The following is an 18,278-nucleotide window of genomic DNA, read 5'->3' as shown; positions in this document are numbered from 1 at the left end:
TCATTTCAAGCACACAGAAATCTCTTTCAGCTGCCCTTTCCTGACTGGCCTCTGCGGGAAGTCTCTCTAGAAAGCCCTAATAACCTAAGACAGTTAGTGCTGTCCCCCTGGACTCAATTCCAGTGTATCTAATCTGATTTCCTAAATGTAAACACAGAGAATTGGACAAAAATAGTATGTACAGAAAGTAGAAAAGGAAAGTAAGGACAAGATAATCTTTCAAACGCTCTTCACATCATGTTCACTCATTATACATATAACACTTCTTTTCATAGACAACTTGCCAACGTACTGCTAAATTGGCATAAAAATGGAGATCAAACACCGCATCTTGCTATTATTTCTCCCTATGATTTCTGTTGTTCATCCTTGCAGATGACCAGAAACATTGGATTAAATATGGACACACTAGCATTTCTTCTATTATGGTGGGGTACCAGAATTTGAAATAATAATTTTCAGAGCTCAGGAGAAGATTCCCAACTTAAGAAAATATGAAATACTGTTCCTCTAACACAATTTATTATTTTCATATCATAATGGCTACATTTTCATTAACCAGTTTGGAAATGAATGGATTATTAAATGTAGCAAAATGCCTGTTCTGCTTAAAAGGAATTCTCGTTGTAAAAGTAGTCTGCTATAACTGAGGTAAATGTTTAGTGTTTTAATAAATCAATGTTAGTATACTTGGTGAGCATACGTAGGACAGCCATGAGTCTATTTTTACTTGTACTAACTGTGCTAATCTGTAATGGGATATAATGAATATAACATTTATGAAAGCTACATTCATATGGTCTTGTTGCATTTATAGTTACAGTAAGATTAGACCCCCTATAACTAAACGTGACTCTTCCAAATGAAAACTGAACACTATAGCTAAATGTATTACCAGCTATCTTTGGGAAAAGAAACCATTAATGATATAGTACTTTTGATATTTCTTTTTTTCTTCTGCAAATCCAATGATAACTTCCAGAGGCAGTTGGGTTAACACATCACTGGCACCATTGGCAACAGCAATTTATGAAATCTTCCATATGAAAGAGAAGATAGAACATATTTTCTGCTAAGGGCAGACTGGTTTCCGTGCTAATTGAGAAGCTGGGAAAACTATTCCAAGTTCATATCCTTCTGCCTTCCTCATTCCTGTAGCTTTTGTTTGTTTAGTGTCTGTCACTGGAAAGGACTTGGAATGAAATGCTTTGCAGGTTCCGAGTATGAGACTGAACTAATACTTAATCTCTGCACAGTGGTTGAGTATTCCCTGTTCTCTGTTTTGCTCGTGTGCTGTGCACAGCCAAATGTACCACCCATGTATCTAAAGGTGGGGAGTGCAAGTCTGAAAAAAAATACCACTCAGAATGAATTAACCAGGAATTTGAACAAAACTTCAGTTCTGCTCATAACAGTTTATGAGTAACTAGTTAACAGTAACTCAAAAACATAACTTCCAGGGACAGATCAAGAGCAAAGCTTCCAGGCCAGGCCACCCACATACCTTTTGTCTTGTAGCAATGTTACAAAATAATATCTAACTTCTTATCTTCTAAATTAATGGTCTCTATATGTGATATTTTAATTTCACTCAATACATTATTGTACATTCCACTTCAATCTTGTTAATACAAAATTCTTTCAATATAATCTCTTTTCTTCTATGGTGATAACTGTAAACTGCAGAATCAACTAGGTACTAAAATTTTCTTTTGAAAATCGAGAAACTTTTAGTGCGTGTTGAGTTGACACTGTGTTCAGAAAGCCATACAGGGAAAGCTGACAGTCCTACATGCACACTACACAAGGAGTAGGCAATGGGAAAAGATGACTTGGCAGATCTTGCTTCAAAGCGTATCCTAATATTCCTCCCATGTAAGAAAGGGGTCTGTCAGGGTCTTGTAGTTTAGGATAGCATTAGAACCATGGGGCAGTTCTGTATCCCTGCAGCCTCATAGAGCGCCTTTGCCCACCCTCTTCCCACAAGCAGAACTACGTGATCACACTATAGTAGCACAAGCTGTTTCCTTATGGAAGAGCTTTGTCGTGTTTGTCTTCTCTTTGACAAAGAGGGGATTAAAAGAAAATTACCTACTTGTGTAACTTTGCTGGGGAATATTGTGGGCATTCAGCAGATTTGGGTCTGTGACTTGCTGAAACCCCTTATCTCAGAATCTCCTTTTGGGATTTTAATGAAAAGTCATTTCAGTACTTTTGCCTCTTCCCTCATATCTGCAGAATGGTAAGAGTAATGCTTATCTTCCCTACAAGGTGACTGACCAGGGCTAGATAAAACCTAATCTGTGCTTTCAAGAGGAAAAGCATGTATCAAGCAGCTATACTGGTTATTTTAAGTCAAAGCCTAGTATAGTCTTGCTTTAACAAGCTATCTTTTCTTGGTAGCTCCATTCTATTGGAGGTAGATATAATTTCCTATAAGATTCAAAGAAACATGAAGAATAAAGCCAGAGCTCAACATATCAAAAAGCAAGTCATAATTCATTTTAATATTATTCTTTGGAGTAAACATTTCCTCTGAGAAAATAAGCCTTATTTTAGATATGAACTACTAAATTAGTAAAACCCAAGTGACTGTGGTCAGTGGTTTTTGCATTAAAAGCAATCCTTTCCTATATCAAACAACAAGGATACCCCCGATTACCCACCTGATGACCCCGTTCTGGTTAAAAATGTTTTCATGATCCAGTTCAGAAAGCATTTCAGCTGCAATTGAACAACGTTTGTATTTCCTAATACTGTGACCCTTTTGCTTGGGAGAATACATGCAGAATGCTCAAAGAACAGCAAACTGCTGTCTGTCTAGTTTTGGGAGTCTAGGAAATTAGCACCACTAAACATTACTCCTTAATATTCCCTTCCTTGTTTCACCCAGCATCATCCAAAATACACACAGGAGTCTGTTTATTTTCTCACCTTACACCTTATATGGTTTGTTCCTAGCACACTCGGATTAGGTTGTGTATTTTGCTCACTCTGTCTTGTGGAAACTGATAGTCCAGTGGACAGCATAACAGTGAATTGAGCCCTATAATCTTTGACCATATTCCAAACTTTTAACTGCTGCAATTACACTGTTGTATCACTCCAGTTGCTCTCAGTGTGCTGCATCACCCCCAGGCAAGACACAAAGCCTTGCCAAGACACAAAGTCATCGCCACCATGGGATGGAGATTTTGTTTCTTGACAGCAGGTGTCTGGGTTCATCAGCTAAAGCTGAAATGTCCATGTCCTTGAGGGAATACCAGCAGACTCCATGAGTGCCCTCAGCTGGTCTTTAGGTTGTGTGCAGCACAAGCAATGCTGGAAATCTTTTGCCTGCGACAAAACTGCTCTTTTATAAAGCCCTTGTTGGCTCACTGGGGCCAGGGAGTAGCAATCAAATGGGATTCCAAGAAAGGATCTGCTCTCCTGAGTCCTTTATCAAATAAAAAACTATTACAATTGTAGCAATCTACTTCTCTCCAGTTTCATGCAGATAGTATGTAAAGCAACATAACAACTCCTATTTCTTCATAGACACTCTTAACCAAAAGCTGTTCTTAATTGCAATATAACCCACAATAGTGAGACTTAAATTTCATTTCAAATGTAAAATAATTCTGTTTGAGTTCTTTAGCAGCTCCTCCTCATCTAGTATGGAAAGAGTTTTCTCTTTAATTGTATCTCTGTGCCTTCAAGAATATTGAGCAGCCTTTTAAATATCTGCTGTTTCCAACCTGCCACTTAACAAGTTATGGTTTGGAATAATTTTCTCTTTGGTTTATTTTTCTGTCTTGTAAGTCACAGACTATGAACATAAAAAAATGGAGGGCCACAAAGTCTGAAGGCCAAATGTGGGGAAACCTCTGCAGTAATCTTTATAAATGTGCTCTGTATAGAAATCTGTATGCATTTTTGCTTTGTATGTTTGCTTTTAACAGAAAGCTGGAAATTACAGAAACTATAGACAGATTGCTATAATTTCAGTGTCGGTTAGTCATTGACTTTTTTTAATTTAACATGTACTATGGTCAGCCCCACACCCTACCCAGATAATTCTCAATAGACTTTTCCCCAGAGGAGATTACAGCAAGTACTTACTGAGGCACAGTTGCTTTCTGACTTGTCTTCCAGAAAGCCAATTTGGCATGGTGTCCTCTGATTCTGCAGCCAGTAGTCTGTTGATTCTAGCAGACTGTTACTGCAGAGAATCTGTTAAAATAGTTAAAAGTAGTTAAAATAATTAAAAAATTTACTCAGTCCTACTGTGTTTTGGGGTCCTGAACTCTATTGTTGTAACTCAAAGGAAATCTTGCCTACAAAATTTTTGGGGGGCAAGACTAGGACCCCTGTTGCTTTGGGACCTGTCCAGTTAAGGCACCTTAAATCAAGTGATTTATATATCCCCTAAAGTATTAGCCTGTTATCTTTCAGAATTGAAAGTCCTTGGAGATACTTGAAGGAGATGCCTAAACCCAACACTTTTATTGGAAAATATTATTAGGAGTTTTGTTCTGTGTTAAAGTGATAAACATAGATGTTGGGAAAAGTAATTACTTAATTATATGAGAGTGCACAAACTTGCAGCCTTTTTGATTTACTGTCTCTCTCCACGATAGATCAGTACAATTCATTCTTCCAGCAGCCTCATTTCTGGGACTGCCTAGGCTACAAACTCTTTCTTCTTGAACACATTTTTCTGCTTGCTGAGAAGCTGACGTACCTAAGACCTGCTATAATGAGTACTGAGCTCAGTCAGTACCCTGAGACCAAAACTTTGCATGTAATCTCTCTGTGTTGACTCAGTCCTACAGCTTATGCCACCAGCTTTGCTCAAACAAAACCAAAATGAGGCTACAGATATCTGTAGACTATAAAGAGGCAAAGCCAGTTTTGCAAGTCTGATGCTTAGACTGAACTGAATTCCTTACTTGCTGCCTCTGTACTAATAGTCTTCCATGAAAAAGAGGGACCCTTAGTATTTTTAAGGCAACTAGGTAACAGCAGAAAAAGGAATAGCTGCAACAATGATATTTCTTTTGAACATCTTATATGGCTTATTGTCTTCCCGAGGCAGCAATGTTAAGAAACATGTTTGCGAAATGGATGTACATTTTCTTTGTACTTCTGGCAATTCTGGTTTTACATGGAAATAAGCTGCAGTCTGGCTCTTTAGCCTTTTATTTTAATAACAGTATTTTAAAGCATAAATTTGTTGCCCTACCTGGAAAAAAATAATGTATCCACAATATTTTCCTTTATCTTACTGCATGTTTTTCATTGACACACCTTTGTCCTACTTCAGGAACACTTGAACTGTAAGCCTAGATCTCTCCCTTAGGAAGAGAAGTGAGAAGAACTTGTGACATTTCTCAGGGAAGATGAATGACTGTAGAAAGCTGATCTGGCCAGCTGACACAATTTTCTAGTACTCAGGGGCAATCCAGAAGTAACTTATTATCACCCACAGACTAACACCCACTCTAATTTTTATCTTTCTGGTAGAAAGCCAGTTAGATAGCTAATACTGCATTCCCTGTATTATTCTATATTGATTTCTGAATAAAAGTCAGAGGAAGATGGATGAGGTACACCACAATCCATAAGTTTGGCCTGCTTCAGTGCCCTTCTTTGGTGCCCTCCACAAAGGCTTTGCACCTTTGTAGTAGTTGTTTCTCAGTACTCCAGCCCTGCTATGGAATTTCTTCCAAAGAGCTTCTGAATACAAATTTAGGGTTCACAAAATACTCAGAAAAAGCACTGTGCCCAAAGACTTTGTTCTGAGAATGACAAAGGCTCATGAATGCTTCACATCAACACCAGTCTCCTCTTGGGGGTTGCTAGCTAATTTGTTTACCAGTTGAATGACTCTTCACTCAATAAATTTTATAACCTCCTGTCACAGTGCAAAAAGATTCCTGCCACCATAACTAACTCTGGGACTAGATGGGGAAAATAATATATTTCATATCCCAAAGAAACAATTTCCTGTTAGTCTTAAAAACTGTTCTTTTTTCTTTTTCTTTTTTTTTTTTTTAAAGAAATATTTTCAAATGTGGAAGTACTTAACTATTATAAACTGGTTGGTAAAATCTAAATCAAGCAAATTTTCCTCTTTTCCAAAAATTATCATCCTCTGAGGCTTTTATGAAGACATAAAGAATTGAACATATACATATATGCACACACACATATATATCTACATATTTATATATGATTACAGATTTCATCTCATTCTAGATCTTCTCATCCACAAGGGTTGAAGTCCTAATTACCTGTTAAGACATAATTTTGCATAGACAGGAAACAGTTCCCTTTAGCTCAAACAGCTTTTACTGTAACAAGCAGTCTTCTTTCATTTCCTTAAAAATCACGGTGAATTTGTCTTCAGCCTTAATCACTTTATATCTTTCTTTCCCAAATCTCAGACAGTTTCTGAGAAACTGGAATAGGCAGAAAATTATCATGTAGAAACAAGCTTCAGAAATCCTTGGTACTACTCGTTTTTTTCTCATAAGGACTTGGTGTGCACACCCAACATTTCAGAACAACTAAATCAGAGCAGATGTATATTGTAGATGAAAAACCCATGAAATGAGCTGGGCAGTCTAAATTTCACCTAGTTTTCCTCCTGTGGGACCCTTGGTATCTCTGTCTTTCTTTCAGAGGATGTTTTTGTCAGGAAGCAAATACTGGTAAAGCACCAACAGAATAACTCTTCTGAACAAACGTTTCAGTTAGGTTAGGTTGTAGCTGCCAAGCTTGAGTCACTCCAGGGTGTTTATGAGTTGCAAGGCTTTATAGTACATTTAATTTTTGTATGCAGCTTTTCATAATAGACTTTGAAGTCAAGGGTAGAAATTATTACATGGAAGTTTTGGACGGCATGTGATTTTTAGGTAACCTCAAGATGAACAATATTAGTAGGATGATGTTTTCCCTGGGCAAAATTCTGCTCTCATGTGTGCATAAGTAGTTCTGCACGTGCATAGGAGAATGCAGCCAGAAATGTGAAGAAGGGTGCAATAGGCATAACATTTTTACTCCTGGAGGTTGGAGAAAATACTTTGCAGCAATTTGGATTTGAAGATGACAGGTGAAAAAGACAAAACCAGATATGCTTGAGTCCACACAGCAGAAGCTGTCAGAGGTCAGCAATGTAAGGAATACAGGCTGACCCAAAGTCATCTGGAAAGCCTTTGGAAATTACTCAGAAAACACAGCACTGTGGGAAAGGGAGGCATGCAGGAACATGTAGGGGAGGCCTCCTTGCATATGGTCTAGTTTTACATATGTCTGAACAGTGTTCAGGAGACGGAAGGTGACATTTGAGTAAGCGGTAGCAGGAATGAAGGCTAAACTTTAGATGAGTTTAAACTCTACCTTATGAAATGTAAGTTTCTGCATTAGAACCTTTGCAGACATGCTGTTGCTCATAACCTTCCCATTAGTACTTCTTTGGAGGAAGGAAAGTCTGGACCACCCCATAATGCTGATCACAGCAGGGTTACACACACCTGCTATGCAAAAATGCATATATAGAAGCCATGTGAACTTTTGGGCATATTTCTTTGGTAACAGAGAGCAATATTATCACAGTCAAAGACATAAACGTACGATAAGAGCTAATATAATATTTCTTACAGCACCTTGGAGTTGCAAGACAATTCTCCCCGTTAACTAGGTGCATGTGTTTATATAAAGTGGGAGTTTGCATATGTATTAAAAATTGCTGGGATATTCATGTTTTTAAAGAAATATACTGAAGTCCTTGAGTCCTTGTAGTATAATAATGTACGGTTGTGATGATCAAAAGTGTATAAGCTTGAAGGAGCTGGCCTAAATTAACAGGGCTAATTAATTAATCAAATGCATTGTGAGAACTGGTATTCCTCAGAGATGTAACTCTACCAGTATATTCTGATTGACATTTTTGCATTTAAGCATATTTTCAAAATATACTGAGCTGGTCTGTACCAAAGGATAAGAAACTTAAACCTGTACTACTTCAGCTGTCAGTCAGTATCCTTCTTTTATATAGCCTGCACTTTTAAGGCAAACAGTATCACTCGTCAAAATTTCCTCCTCCTATCTTCTCTTCATTCTTACCTAATTGAGACAAGTTCTGGGCCAGTTCAATGCACTGATGTGCATTGTTAGCAATTTTGCTGAATTCAGCAAGGTTGCTTCTGATTTGCAATGGTACAATTGAGAGCAGAACTTGATTCATTGACCATACTTATGTGTAACAGCTGCACACACTATACTGCTGTATATCTGGTTCAGAGCAGGATCATCACACTCAGAAAATAATTCAGGATGAATTTGCATCATGCACGAAATGTGAAATCAGCAGTAATTCATGGTTCTAAAAAAAAAGTTTTCCACTCATCTAGAGACTCAGCCGTCAGCATTACTCAGTGTGTTGTGAATCAATGAACTAAATCAGCCTCTAGCAGAGTGTGGATTAGAAAAGTCACTCTTTCCCAGAGGAAAATATTGTGTATGAGTTTAGTGTAACAGCTTCCTGCTCCTTGATTTAGATCATAAGACATTTAAATACAGTAAATATCTATAACCAAGACAACATTAAAAAGGCTCTGCTCCACAAATGAAACATCTGCGACTTCATGGCTGATCATCTTAATTGCTTTGCTTAATTACTACTCATCAAAAAAGATATGAAAGTGGGACATACAGAATAAGATGAGATATCAAGGGGCACATCTTCTGCCTTTGTGCAGATTTGTCTGTGTAGTAACAGGCCACATCTCATATGGTTCCTGACAGGAGCCATTCAACTCAAATACCAATTACACATCTAACTTAAAAATCACTGTAACTTAAAGAGTCTAAAAGAGAAGGTAATGGCCTATTTTTGGTACTCCTTTATCCTTTTCCACACAAAAAAATAATGGTAACGCATTCTGTGACAATGCTGTAAAGAAGCCCAAAATACCCTGCTGTTTGTCAGAAGTGTTGGCAGAAGTGAATCACTTCTAGTGTGCTGACAATCATAAAATCAAGTCGTGTTACAATGAAAAGTTCAAATGCAAGGGATCAGGCCAGTGAAGCAGCTTTAAATCATGTGGTAAAGGCTAGCCTTTAAAAGCGAGTAGTGCTTCTGAAGGTGACCAAGCTGGGAGCATTTGTAAACACTGTGCTATGCCACTGTCCTTCAGTCTTACATAAATACATAAAATACAACCAAAAAAAACCAACAAAAGACAACTCTGAGATTAAATGAAATTTTAAGATGTTTGCTCACACAATAGATTTTCTGCCTATTTCTTTCTATATGAAGATTCCAATTACAATCAGCAGCATTTTTTAAAAATCAGGTATTTTTTTGCAAATAAACAAACCCTTTGATCAAATGAAATACTGATACTTTGTCTTAGCCGTGTTGGTGTGAGATGGAGAAGCCCAGTCCTAGCATACACATCAGACTATTGAGTTCTTTTTTTATAACAATGATTTTATATTTAACAAAATTTCTGTAGACGGACAATACTCACCTCTCCCCACACTCACAGTGTGATTTTCAGGATGTGGAAAATAAATCTTTGTCTTCTATATGTTTTATCTTTCTCTCTCTATGCTTACGTATATAAATATATATTGTTATTTTGAAAAAGAAAATTCCAAAAGGAAAGTTTTATTATTAGTAGTGGAAGGAAAAGAAAAAAAAAAGTAATAATTATGGGAAAACTGAATGAGCTGTGAAGTTTTATAACATTTCTGTGTCAGAACAAATGCTTTTTTATCGGGTCTAGAATTATGCCTGTGGGAGACAGTAGAGCTCTGAGGGTTATTGCAAAGTGAGAGATGAAAGATAGCCTGCCCTCCTCAAGAAGTCTTTGGTAATACCCCCTTCCCTTGGACTGTACTGCCATAATCTGGCCCCAGGGAGGAAGAATAAAAGGAAGCATCCATGGTCTTCACCTGTATATTCTCAGTTGTACTGAAATTATCTACATACATAAAATAATGTCAGTCATATCTGACTCCTAATTACATACATACACACAGAGGCACTGTTTTTTTCCCCTCACCCACAACCTCTAAAATAAATAACTACATATAAACCCATTTTGAGGCAACAAAACCAGCAGTGGTCAAATCTATACTACCTCCTGGGTTGCTGAAACCCTTCCAGCCAAATACTAGGGAAGGCAGAAGAGCTGTTTCATGAAGGACCCTCCATTGTATTGACCCGAGAGTAGCAAAGCTCTGGAACCTCAGGCTGGGTCCCAGAAACTTGCCATCTATTGGAGAACAGTCCTGAAGGTATTCACACTATGCACTGCTTTAATTTCGTATTGTCAGATAACGAGGAGAAATAAAAACGCTCTGGGGGAGTTTATTTCCCATATATGCATAATATATTTTGGAACCAGACAAGTATACACCAGGCAGACAAAACTGCAAGATACTATAACAGCACCCAGAATTTATTTCTCTGTATCAGTCCTTTTCTATTTTAGGTATCAGTTAAATTTTGTATTCCCCAATAAAGACAAAAGCTAAAAAGCAAAGCTATAACCTGGGAAATATCTGCCTTTAAATATAACATAAACTTGGAAGTTACCTTCTTACATGCTGTGACAGAGCTTCCCAAACTGCTTGCTGAACTGTCTGTGCTGCTGCCTTGGTGCTCTGGGACTTCATGCATCAGTGGAGCTTCAAAGTTGCTGAAAAACAAAAAAAACCCACAACCGCCCAAAAAACCTTTTTAGTGACTCAGCTACATAGATAACTCAAATGAAACCAAAATACAGTTCAGTAAAGAGATGTAACTTAGATCGCAAGAAGCGGTCTATACTCTCCTTGCTGATTTACTAGTCTATTTACTATCTTAATTTTCCCTTTTTGGAAGGCTCTCCTGAGCTACATACTTTGGATATAAAATAGCAGACCAATGTAATTTGAAGACTAGAGTATAGCATATAGCTGCCTATGATCATATCCACCTGTCTTGAATGCACTATAAAAAGTGACACTAGCTTGTTTTCATAAGCAGGCAGCTTGGAGCAGCAAATGAAATACTTGCTGCGTTAATTCAGCTTGGTAGACAAAAGAAAAGTTTGTTTCATTTTTACCTGCCTGGCAGTGATTAAAATGTAAAAAAACACAATAGGAGTGGTTGAATTCCATAATCCAGATGGAATAGTTTGATACATTGTAGGTTTACAGCAAAGGTAAGTCATGCATATACTATGTTTTGTGAGTCAGTTGTACAAAACAGAACTATATTTACTTTGGGACTGTGCAGATGTGAAATACAAAACCATAAAAACAAGCTCCCCCAGCCAAGTCATTTGCATGCACAACTGGTACTACCTCTCATGCTTTTCTTTTGGAATAGTTCAGGCCAGTCTTGAAAGATTTCCCTCCATATAATAGTCAAGTTGTCACAAGCTGTGTGAAGCTTCTTTGTCTGGATGTTATGTGATTGCTATTAAAGATCACACAGTGCTAAAGGGCTTTTTCTCCAGAAATATACTAAGGAAAGCGTATCCTACATGATGAAGTTCTGCTTCCCAAATTTGGTCTCTAGAGTGCTTTTAATTTATTGCAAGCCATCTATGAGAAGAGGTGGAATGCGTTGTGATAGACCATAACAAGCAACAATCTTTCATCAGATCCATCAGGATAACAGACCATGTGCAATTTCCTGGTACGCTCAATTAAAAACTAAAATGCATTTTCATAAGTCACCTTCACTGGAGCTTAAGACAATATGTTAAGAGGAGGCTACTTTCACTTTTTGCCCAAATCCACAGTCAAATATCAATAAGGCTACCTTTTTCTCAAAGATTCACACATGTATATTTCACTTGATACTGCTAAGGACCAGTTATGAATATATCCCTCACATTGATAAGTAACTTTGTCAGTAAGAATTTTGCTGATGTGTGTGGTGCTATTCTATAATTATTAAAAAAAAAAAGTATCTATATGCACTGGAATTAGAGGAATGAATTAAAAGTATAAAACTAACTTAGCACTTATTAACTGCTAACTGGAGGGATGCTACATGAATTGCAGGAGAGGACTGAATACAGATGCACAAGTGAGACCAGCAGGTTAACTGACTTTGCTTGAAAAGTGTGATACCGCTTAATACCTTCTAAGATACCAGCATAATTTGTATCTAGAAGGGAAACTTCTGTCTGTTTGCAAAATTCTGTTCCATTGCTCAGATTATATTATTTCTGGGCAGTAATTTCTCTGGCATTTGACAAAGCAAAATAGCATTTTTATAGGCCTTATACCAAGTTCTTTAAAAGAACGAGGGACGTTAAACATACGAAGTCATTCTGGTTTTGTATCTTCATTAAACATAAGAACCTCATATTCAGGGGGTCAAATATTGTAGAAGTTAAATACCCTCCTCGATAAATCCACATTTAGATGCAGCATAGGTACAACTCGGCACTCCCAGCAGAAGCTGTGCACTGCCTCTTTTTGTAAGATGCATCACTTCTTCAATCTAGTAGTAAATTTCAAATCAAGTCTGACCTGCAGGTTGAAGTACAAGGTCCATTGTTTTCTCCTGCTCTTCACTGGAAGGCAGACTGAGTGGCTTTGCCACTGCTTTGCCCTACAGGGAGCTGATATGCTGATGATTATTTGCTCTCAGTTACACTGCGTGCAGGGAACTGAACTTCTAGTGCATGAAGTGTTGCTGAGTCTAAAAGCAACAAAGATGATACTGTGGCCACTAACTGAAGGCCTTTTTGGATCTTAATTAAACAGTACAAATAGAACAGTACATAGCTGGAAAATATAGTTAAAGAGTCATATTCTGGAGCATTAACAAATTTGTGCTGTCTCCAGTAAGAGGCAGCACATTACGTGTTCCATACAGAAAGCATGTCATGTGGAAAAGTCATGTGGAAAGCAAAAAATCTGTAAAATCTTCTTAATCTTTTAAAATCTATGTTCTTTCCAAAAGAAGCCCGCTTTTCATTTGTAAATATACACAAGCTTGTTAAAACTACATGATAAGTGAAATAAATGTAGAATACCATTAAATGTTTTGAATGAGAAAAGGCTCCATCTCAGACTGAAGTTCAGACAGGCAACAACAACTGCCTTTGGTGTTACTGTAATCTCGTAAACTAAATTGTCTTGTCAGCTACCCCAGTCCTGAGCGCTGTACTTCACATCCATCTAGTTACCCAGATGGTACTCAGATAAATTCAGCAGCTGTGTTTCATAGGACAAGGGACAACACATCTAGGAGTATTTGTAACGCTTTCAGAGCTTCTTTTTTGTCTTAGGGTCCACTTTTCCTGTGCTATAACTGTAGAGCCAGAACCCTTAATCTCATGCTGCATTGCAGTTCAACTCTAGAGTTGGGCTAGTGGTATGAACTCCAGGCTCCCACCTTTTGCAAACTGTTTGCAAACAGGTTCACAGAGTCAGAGTTCACAATCACTGAAAAGTGGAATAATTCTAACAAACAAATGCTAAATTATGAGAGCTATGTTTCGCAACAGTTTTAGACTCCACAGTCTTTTCATCAGTGAGTTTATGGGTGTGCAATTTCTAAAAGTACGGAGAAATACGTACCCCCACACCACGGCCACCATTGATGGTCAGCTACATGAACACCTCTAGGTTCCATGCAAAGTAGATATGTAGAGGTACACACTAACTGATGGAAAAATGAGCACCTAGCTGAACATCTTCAGGTCAGGTCACAAACTTCTTCAGGTCACAAACCTGAGTCTTCCACAACTCAAGAAGGTGCAGTGTATGAGATTCTGTCTATATGCCTTCAGATTCATAGGTCTTTCTTTCAGGTGGAAAAGGGGTTTGGTGTTTCAACACCTCTTTTTCAATTATCTCATCTCTCAGTTAGATCAAAGTTTCCTCTTATCTTTCTTTATCCTGTGGGCACCTTTTCTAAGCTTTAATTTTCAACATGGATGTGATTTCTTAAGAGACCCTCCTCAGGCCGTACAGCTCTGCCACCTTCGCTCTGTAGCAAAGCCAGTAAGATAAACCTACTTTTCATTAACTCCCCAGGAAAAAAAAAAAGTTCTGTCTTTGGGAAGCTGTCTGCTCTCATTAGTTTCGCAATAGCAAGAAGCTGAAAGAAACTGCTGCAGAGATGTAGCCATCTCATCTTCATATGATAGCCATGCATTCACTTACTATACTATACTTGTTACTTCACATTAAGAGTTTACAGAAAGCACTAGTCTTTCAAGGCACCTGGCACAGATCGGAGCCTTTTCACTACAAGATAAAGCAAGCTGTTGAAGGTTTCAGGTCCTAATTCTCACCTTTGCTTGGCTCCCCTTGTTTGTTATGTGGTGGAGAATGCACATCTGACTTAGATGTGCTCATCTGATTTAGAGCTACCACGGAAGGACACAGGCATAACAAGGAATCTCTGTTAAATGATGGCTCATTTGGGGATTTTTTCCTTTGGTGTAAGAAATCCTACTTTACAATTCACCTTTTGAAACTGAAGCTGGGAACCTGGATCTATGACCCAGTGTTAAGAAGTACACCATTTTCACTTTAATGTTTCCATTAACAGAAGAGTTTCCACAGTCACTTATTTGCCACCAGGTGCTGTTTTACTGATTCATGAATCATGACTGATACTTTTTTCCTACAAAGCTAAATGCTCTCATGAAGAATGAGAACAAATTTCTTGGAAATTAGAGGACTGCAGTAAATAGCTATGAATTTTATGTCACTAACTGTAATAACAATGTCTCATTTATTATTGACCAGAATGCAAAACAGTTGCTTCTATTTTTCTATATTGAATAATTCAAAAATGCTGACCTTGAGGACTCAAGACTTAATCAAAAAGACACAGCTGCTCTTAAAAATAACTGTCTTCTTTGCAGATGTGGCAGATGGTGCTACATCAACTAAGAAGAGGTAATTTAAAGAATTCCCCTGGTTATCACTAAAGAAAATTAATCTTATGAAACAATATCAGAAACTTCAATTCCTACCACCTTGAACCAAGTATAACCAGCTTCCAAAAACTTGTTGTTCAATAATCATTCCTAAGGAGCAATTTCAATAAATAAAAAGTGACCTTTATATATATATTTTGAACCAATCGTATTATAGCCTAGTGCTTTTCATCTTTTTGTTATGATTCCTAATCTCAGCATTTTGAACATACAAAACATACTGATCCATGAAAAAGATAATCTTGATGAGGAAAGTGAACTGAATGAACACAGTGAGGTTTCTCAGTGCAATTAACTCCAAGCTATAGTTGGCTACATTTCTAATGTTTTGCTGATATTTGTACTGAACACCATGAACAACAAAAAAAGGAATGAATCTCATTTTGAAATAGAAATATGAGACAAGTGAAAGCATGGCAAAATACTTTAGCATATTCTTACCTTTACACTAGCAAATAAACCCAAAAGCTACTCAGAAATTTAGGAAGCTTAATCCAAACTCTAAGCATGTAGCAGTTCTGAAAAGCATGCAGCGTTCAAACAGCATCCCTTAACTTCAAAGCCTTTTTGAAGTGGACACACTTTGAAGAGTCACACTCTTCATGTTGCTGTTTAGATTTTACAGTTTTAAAATTTACCTTTACATGTAAACAGGTCAACAAAGTCACTAGCAGAAAAATCTTCAGACGTAACACTGTCAAAGTTACTATTTTAATCCATAGAATTGGTTTTTATTCAGTCTGGACCATGTGTATACTTCAATCAGAGCACAGATGGTTAGTCAAACAGACGTTCTATAAATACCTCAAACAAATGTCTTTCTGATTTTGTTATGGATTTGGAACCCATGTGCAGAATAAAATCACTGGCAATACCGGGGTTTGATCTTGTCAGGTATTTGTAGACTCATTTCATTCTCCCTTGTCTGCTACTGACTTCACTGGGAACTGAAAATACTGAATACTTCCCATCATTATCAGACCTGAGTGTCTGTGCCGTCTAATAGGTACAGGATTTGGTTGCTAGTTTTACGGATCAGCGCACTAAAAAGACTAAAAGTTTAAGTGCTTTTATATTGAATTCCTCATTTAATAACGTCTACTGGGTACTCTTGATTTACATTTCATTTTTATCAGTGATAGAGCTGCAAGAAGACCAGGTCTTTTGCTACATGCTAACGAAAAATAGGAGCAGAGAAAAATACCCCATATTATGGTACACCACACAATAAAAAAAGCCTTTTCCTTCCATGTTCACAGAGCCCTGAATGCTCTTTATTTGGCTCCAAATTTAAGAAAGCGAACAAATGTAGAAGCCTCTGCAAGCATTAGCAATGATCAGCCCTCTTTCAAATCATGTTTTAAAACTATTATAAAAGAACGTGCAAGTTTTACTGAAGAATAAATGTAAACCGAACTAACTAAATTTTATACCATCTACTTAGAAATATTCCTTCCTTCCTTTATTTACTGATTGAATTATTAAAGGAAAAATAGCAAGGTTTTATCTACAAGTTTGACAAACTTCTCCACATTCAGTAGTTATGGCAGGGTATACTCAGATGAAAGACTCGACAATCAAATCAAAGAGTTGACAGTCGGGAACTGAATGACAGATGATCGGGTTGGGAGTGTTTTTTTGGTGATTAACTATATTTCAGTAGTTTACTGACAGAGAGTCAACCCAATATAAACTGGGCTTTTGCAGACAGCTGATAGGCATCCTCCCTTTTTCCCACCTATCCCTGGATTTGACATGAGTTTAGGAAAAAAAGAACAATTCCAGGTGGACCTTTGTTATGCTGTTTAGAATGGCTACTTACTAAGGAAACCTAGAAAGGACAGGCTTGGACCTTGGTCAGAAGAGACTACAGAAAAAGCATATGAGGAACCATGGGATTTCTTCCTGGTAGGGTGTATAAGACAATGAAAGAAAATGCCTAGAATGATATGTAGGATGCAGTATTGGCAACAATATTTTTTTTAAGAGTTCCTGATTTGGCGGATTTTTAGAAGGTGTGAAAATAAGCCCTGGATCAACAACTAGGAACCAGACAAGGTCTGATGAGGAAGAATGATTGAACTGGGGAAAGATTAAGGAACTGACCCTTCTATTCAGGGAGGGCTAAAGGACTGCACCTTATGGAGATGGACTGAAAGATAGCCAAGACTGGTTTTCTCCCCTAACAGCGAGGAGTCTAGACTCAGCTCTGGAGTGCCAGCTAGGTGGGAAACTAAGGCACCGTTGAGGATTTGATTGCAGGAAAGAAAAGAAATATTGTTAAAGAAAGGATTCTTCAAAGTAATTAGTCTGTATGTACATAACTTAAATGGGCAGTACTGATCAGGAAGATGATTTTAGAGAGATACAGACTGAATTCACTATAACCAGGCACAGGTATTAACAGGAACAACAGAATAAGGCAGTTTCATTTCTTATATAGCAAAGCAATAGACTTGCTACTATTTAAGCCTACTAAGTCAGCAAGAAGCAACCTAAAATCAAAAATAGTCTTAAAAGATGCCCCACAAAAAATTCTTTATTCATTTAGCATATGTAGGTGTACTGTACAATAGCACTTGTCCTTGTGCTGTAGAAAGAAGGACAAAGAGGAAACACTTGTTTTTCCTCTCAAACAAGAATGTTCATGACTGTGTATTTATTAAGCAACTTATATTATTACTGCACTTCTGATGGCAAAGCTTATTCTTAATATAGATTATGCTGTTAGTGTAGCACGGTATAATATTCCAAGCGTGTGGTGTTATCTGATCTTATTTCTTTTAAAGACAAGGGAAAAAAAAACATTGTGACACAGCTGGAATCTGGTGAAATTTGGTCCAAATTAAATACATAACAAATGTGCAAGCAGCTCCCACAGATTTTAGCTAGAAATGGAAATTCTCAGCATTTTTCAAGATGAAGTCAAAGATGTTTTAAATTAGGCTTTCATGCCATAAACCACTGGGTAATTTTTAAAAGTCTGTTTTAAATGTTTCTTGTATCTAACAAACAACTTGTGTTCTCTGCTCCTCTCCTCCCTTTGCTATGCACAAACTGTCAGGTGGGCATTTCAGGAAAATCAGTGGAATACGACATAGGAAGAAACAGGTGATTTCATGTGGAGGATGTTAATCTTGGTTTAAATAGTTTGATAAGTGTTTTGGACATCTTGTTTATATTATAGCTAAACAGTCAAGCTTCTTAACTGGCTTTTGTCATCAACCCACGCAATGTGTTTCTGATTCCAAGAATTAGAGCAACAAGAGTCAACTACTGACAAAATAGGCCTCAAAGTGCAGCATGTGCAATTAAGTATTTCAC

At 37.4% G+C, this 18,278-nt stretch overlaps 1 protein-coding gene across 6 annotated transcripts in view; it reads right to left on the bottom strand.

Annotated features, from left to right (window-relative positions):
* Window positions 1–18,278, bottom strand: part of SPHKAP (SPHK1 interactor, AKAP domain containing) — a 102,027-nt gene that overhangs the window by 41,026 nt on the left and 42,723 nt on the right. For all 6 annotated transcript variants that reach the window (XM_063340034.1, XM_063340031.1, XM_063340032.1 and 3 more), the window contains exons 2-3: window positions 10,592–10,694; window positions 4,102–4,212 (exon numbers count right to left, since the gene is read on the bottom strand). In XM_063340034.1, coding sequence (XP_063196104.1) covers window positions 4,102–4,212; window positions 10,592–10,694 — 214 coding nt within the window. The remainder of the gene's footprint in view (window positions 1–4,101; window positions 4,213–10,591; window positions 10,695–18,278) is intronic.

Source organism: Chroicocephalus ridibundus, chromosome 6 (assembly GCF_963924245.1).
Source record: "Chroicocephalus ridibundus chromosome 6, bChrRid1.1, whole genome shotgun sequence".
Lineage (NCBI taxonomy): Eukaryota > Metazoa > Chordata > Aves > Charadriiformes > Laridae > Chroicocephalus > Chroicocephalus ridibundus.
This window is presented reverse-complemented; position numbering and strand designations above follow the sequence as displayed.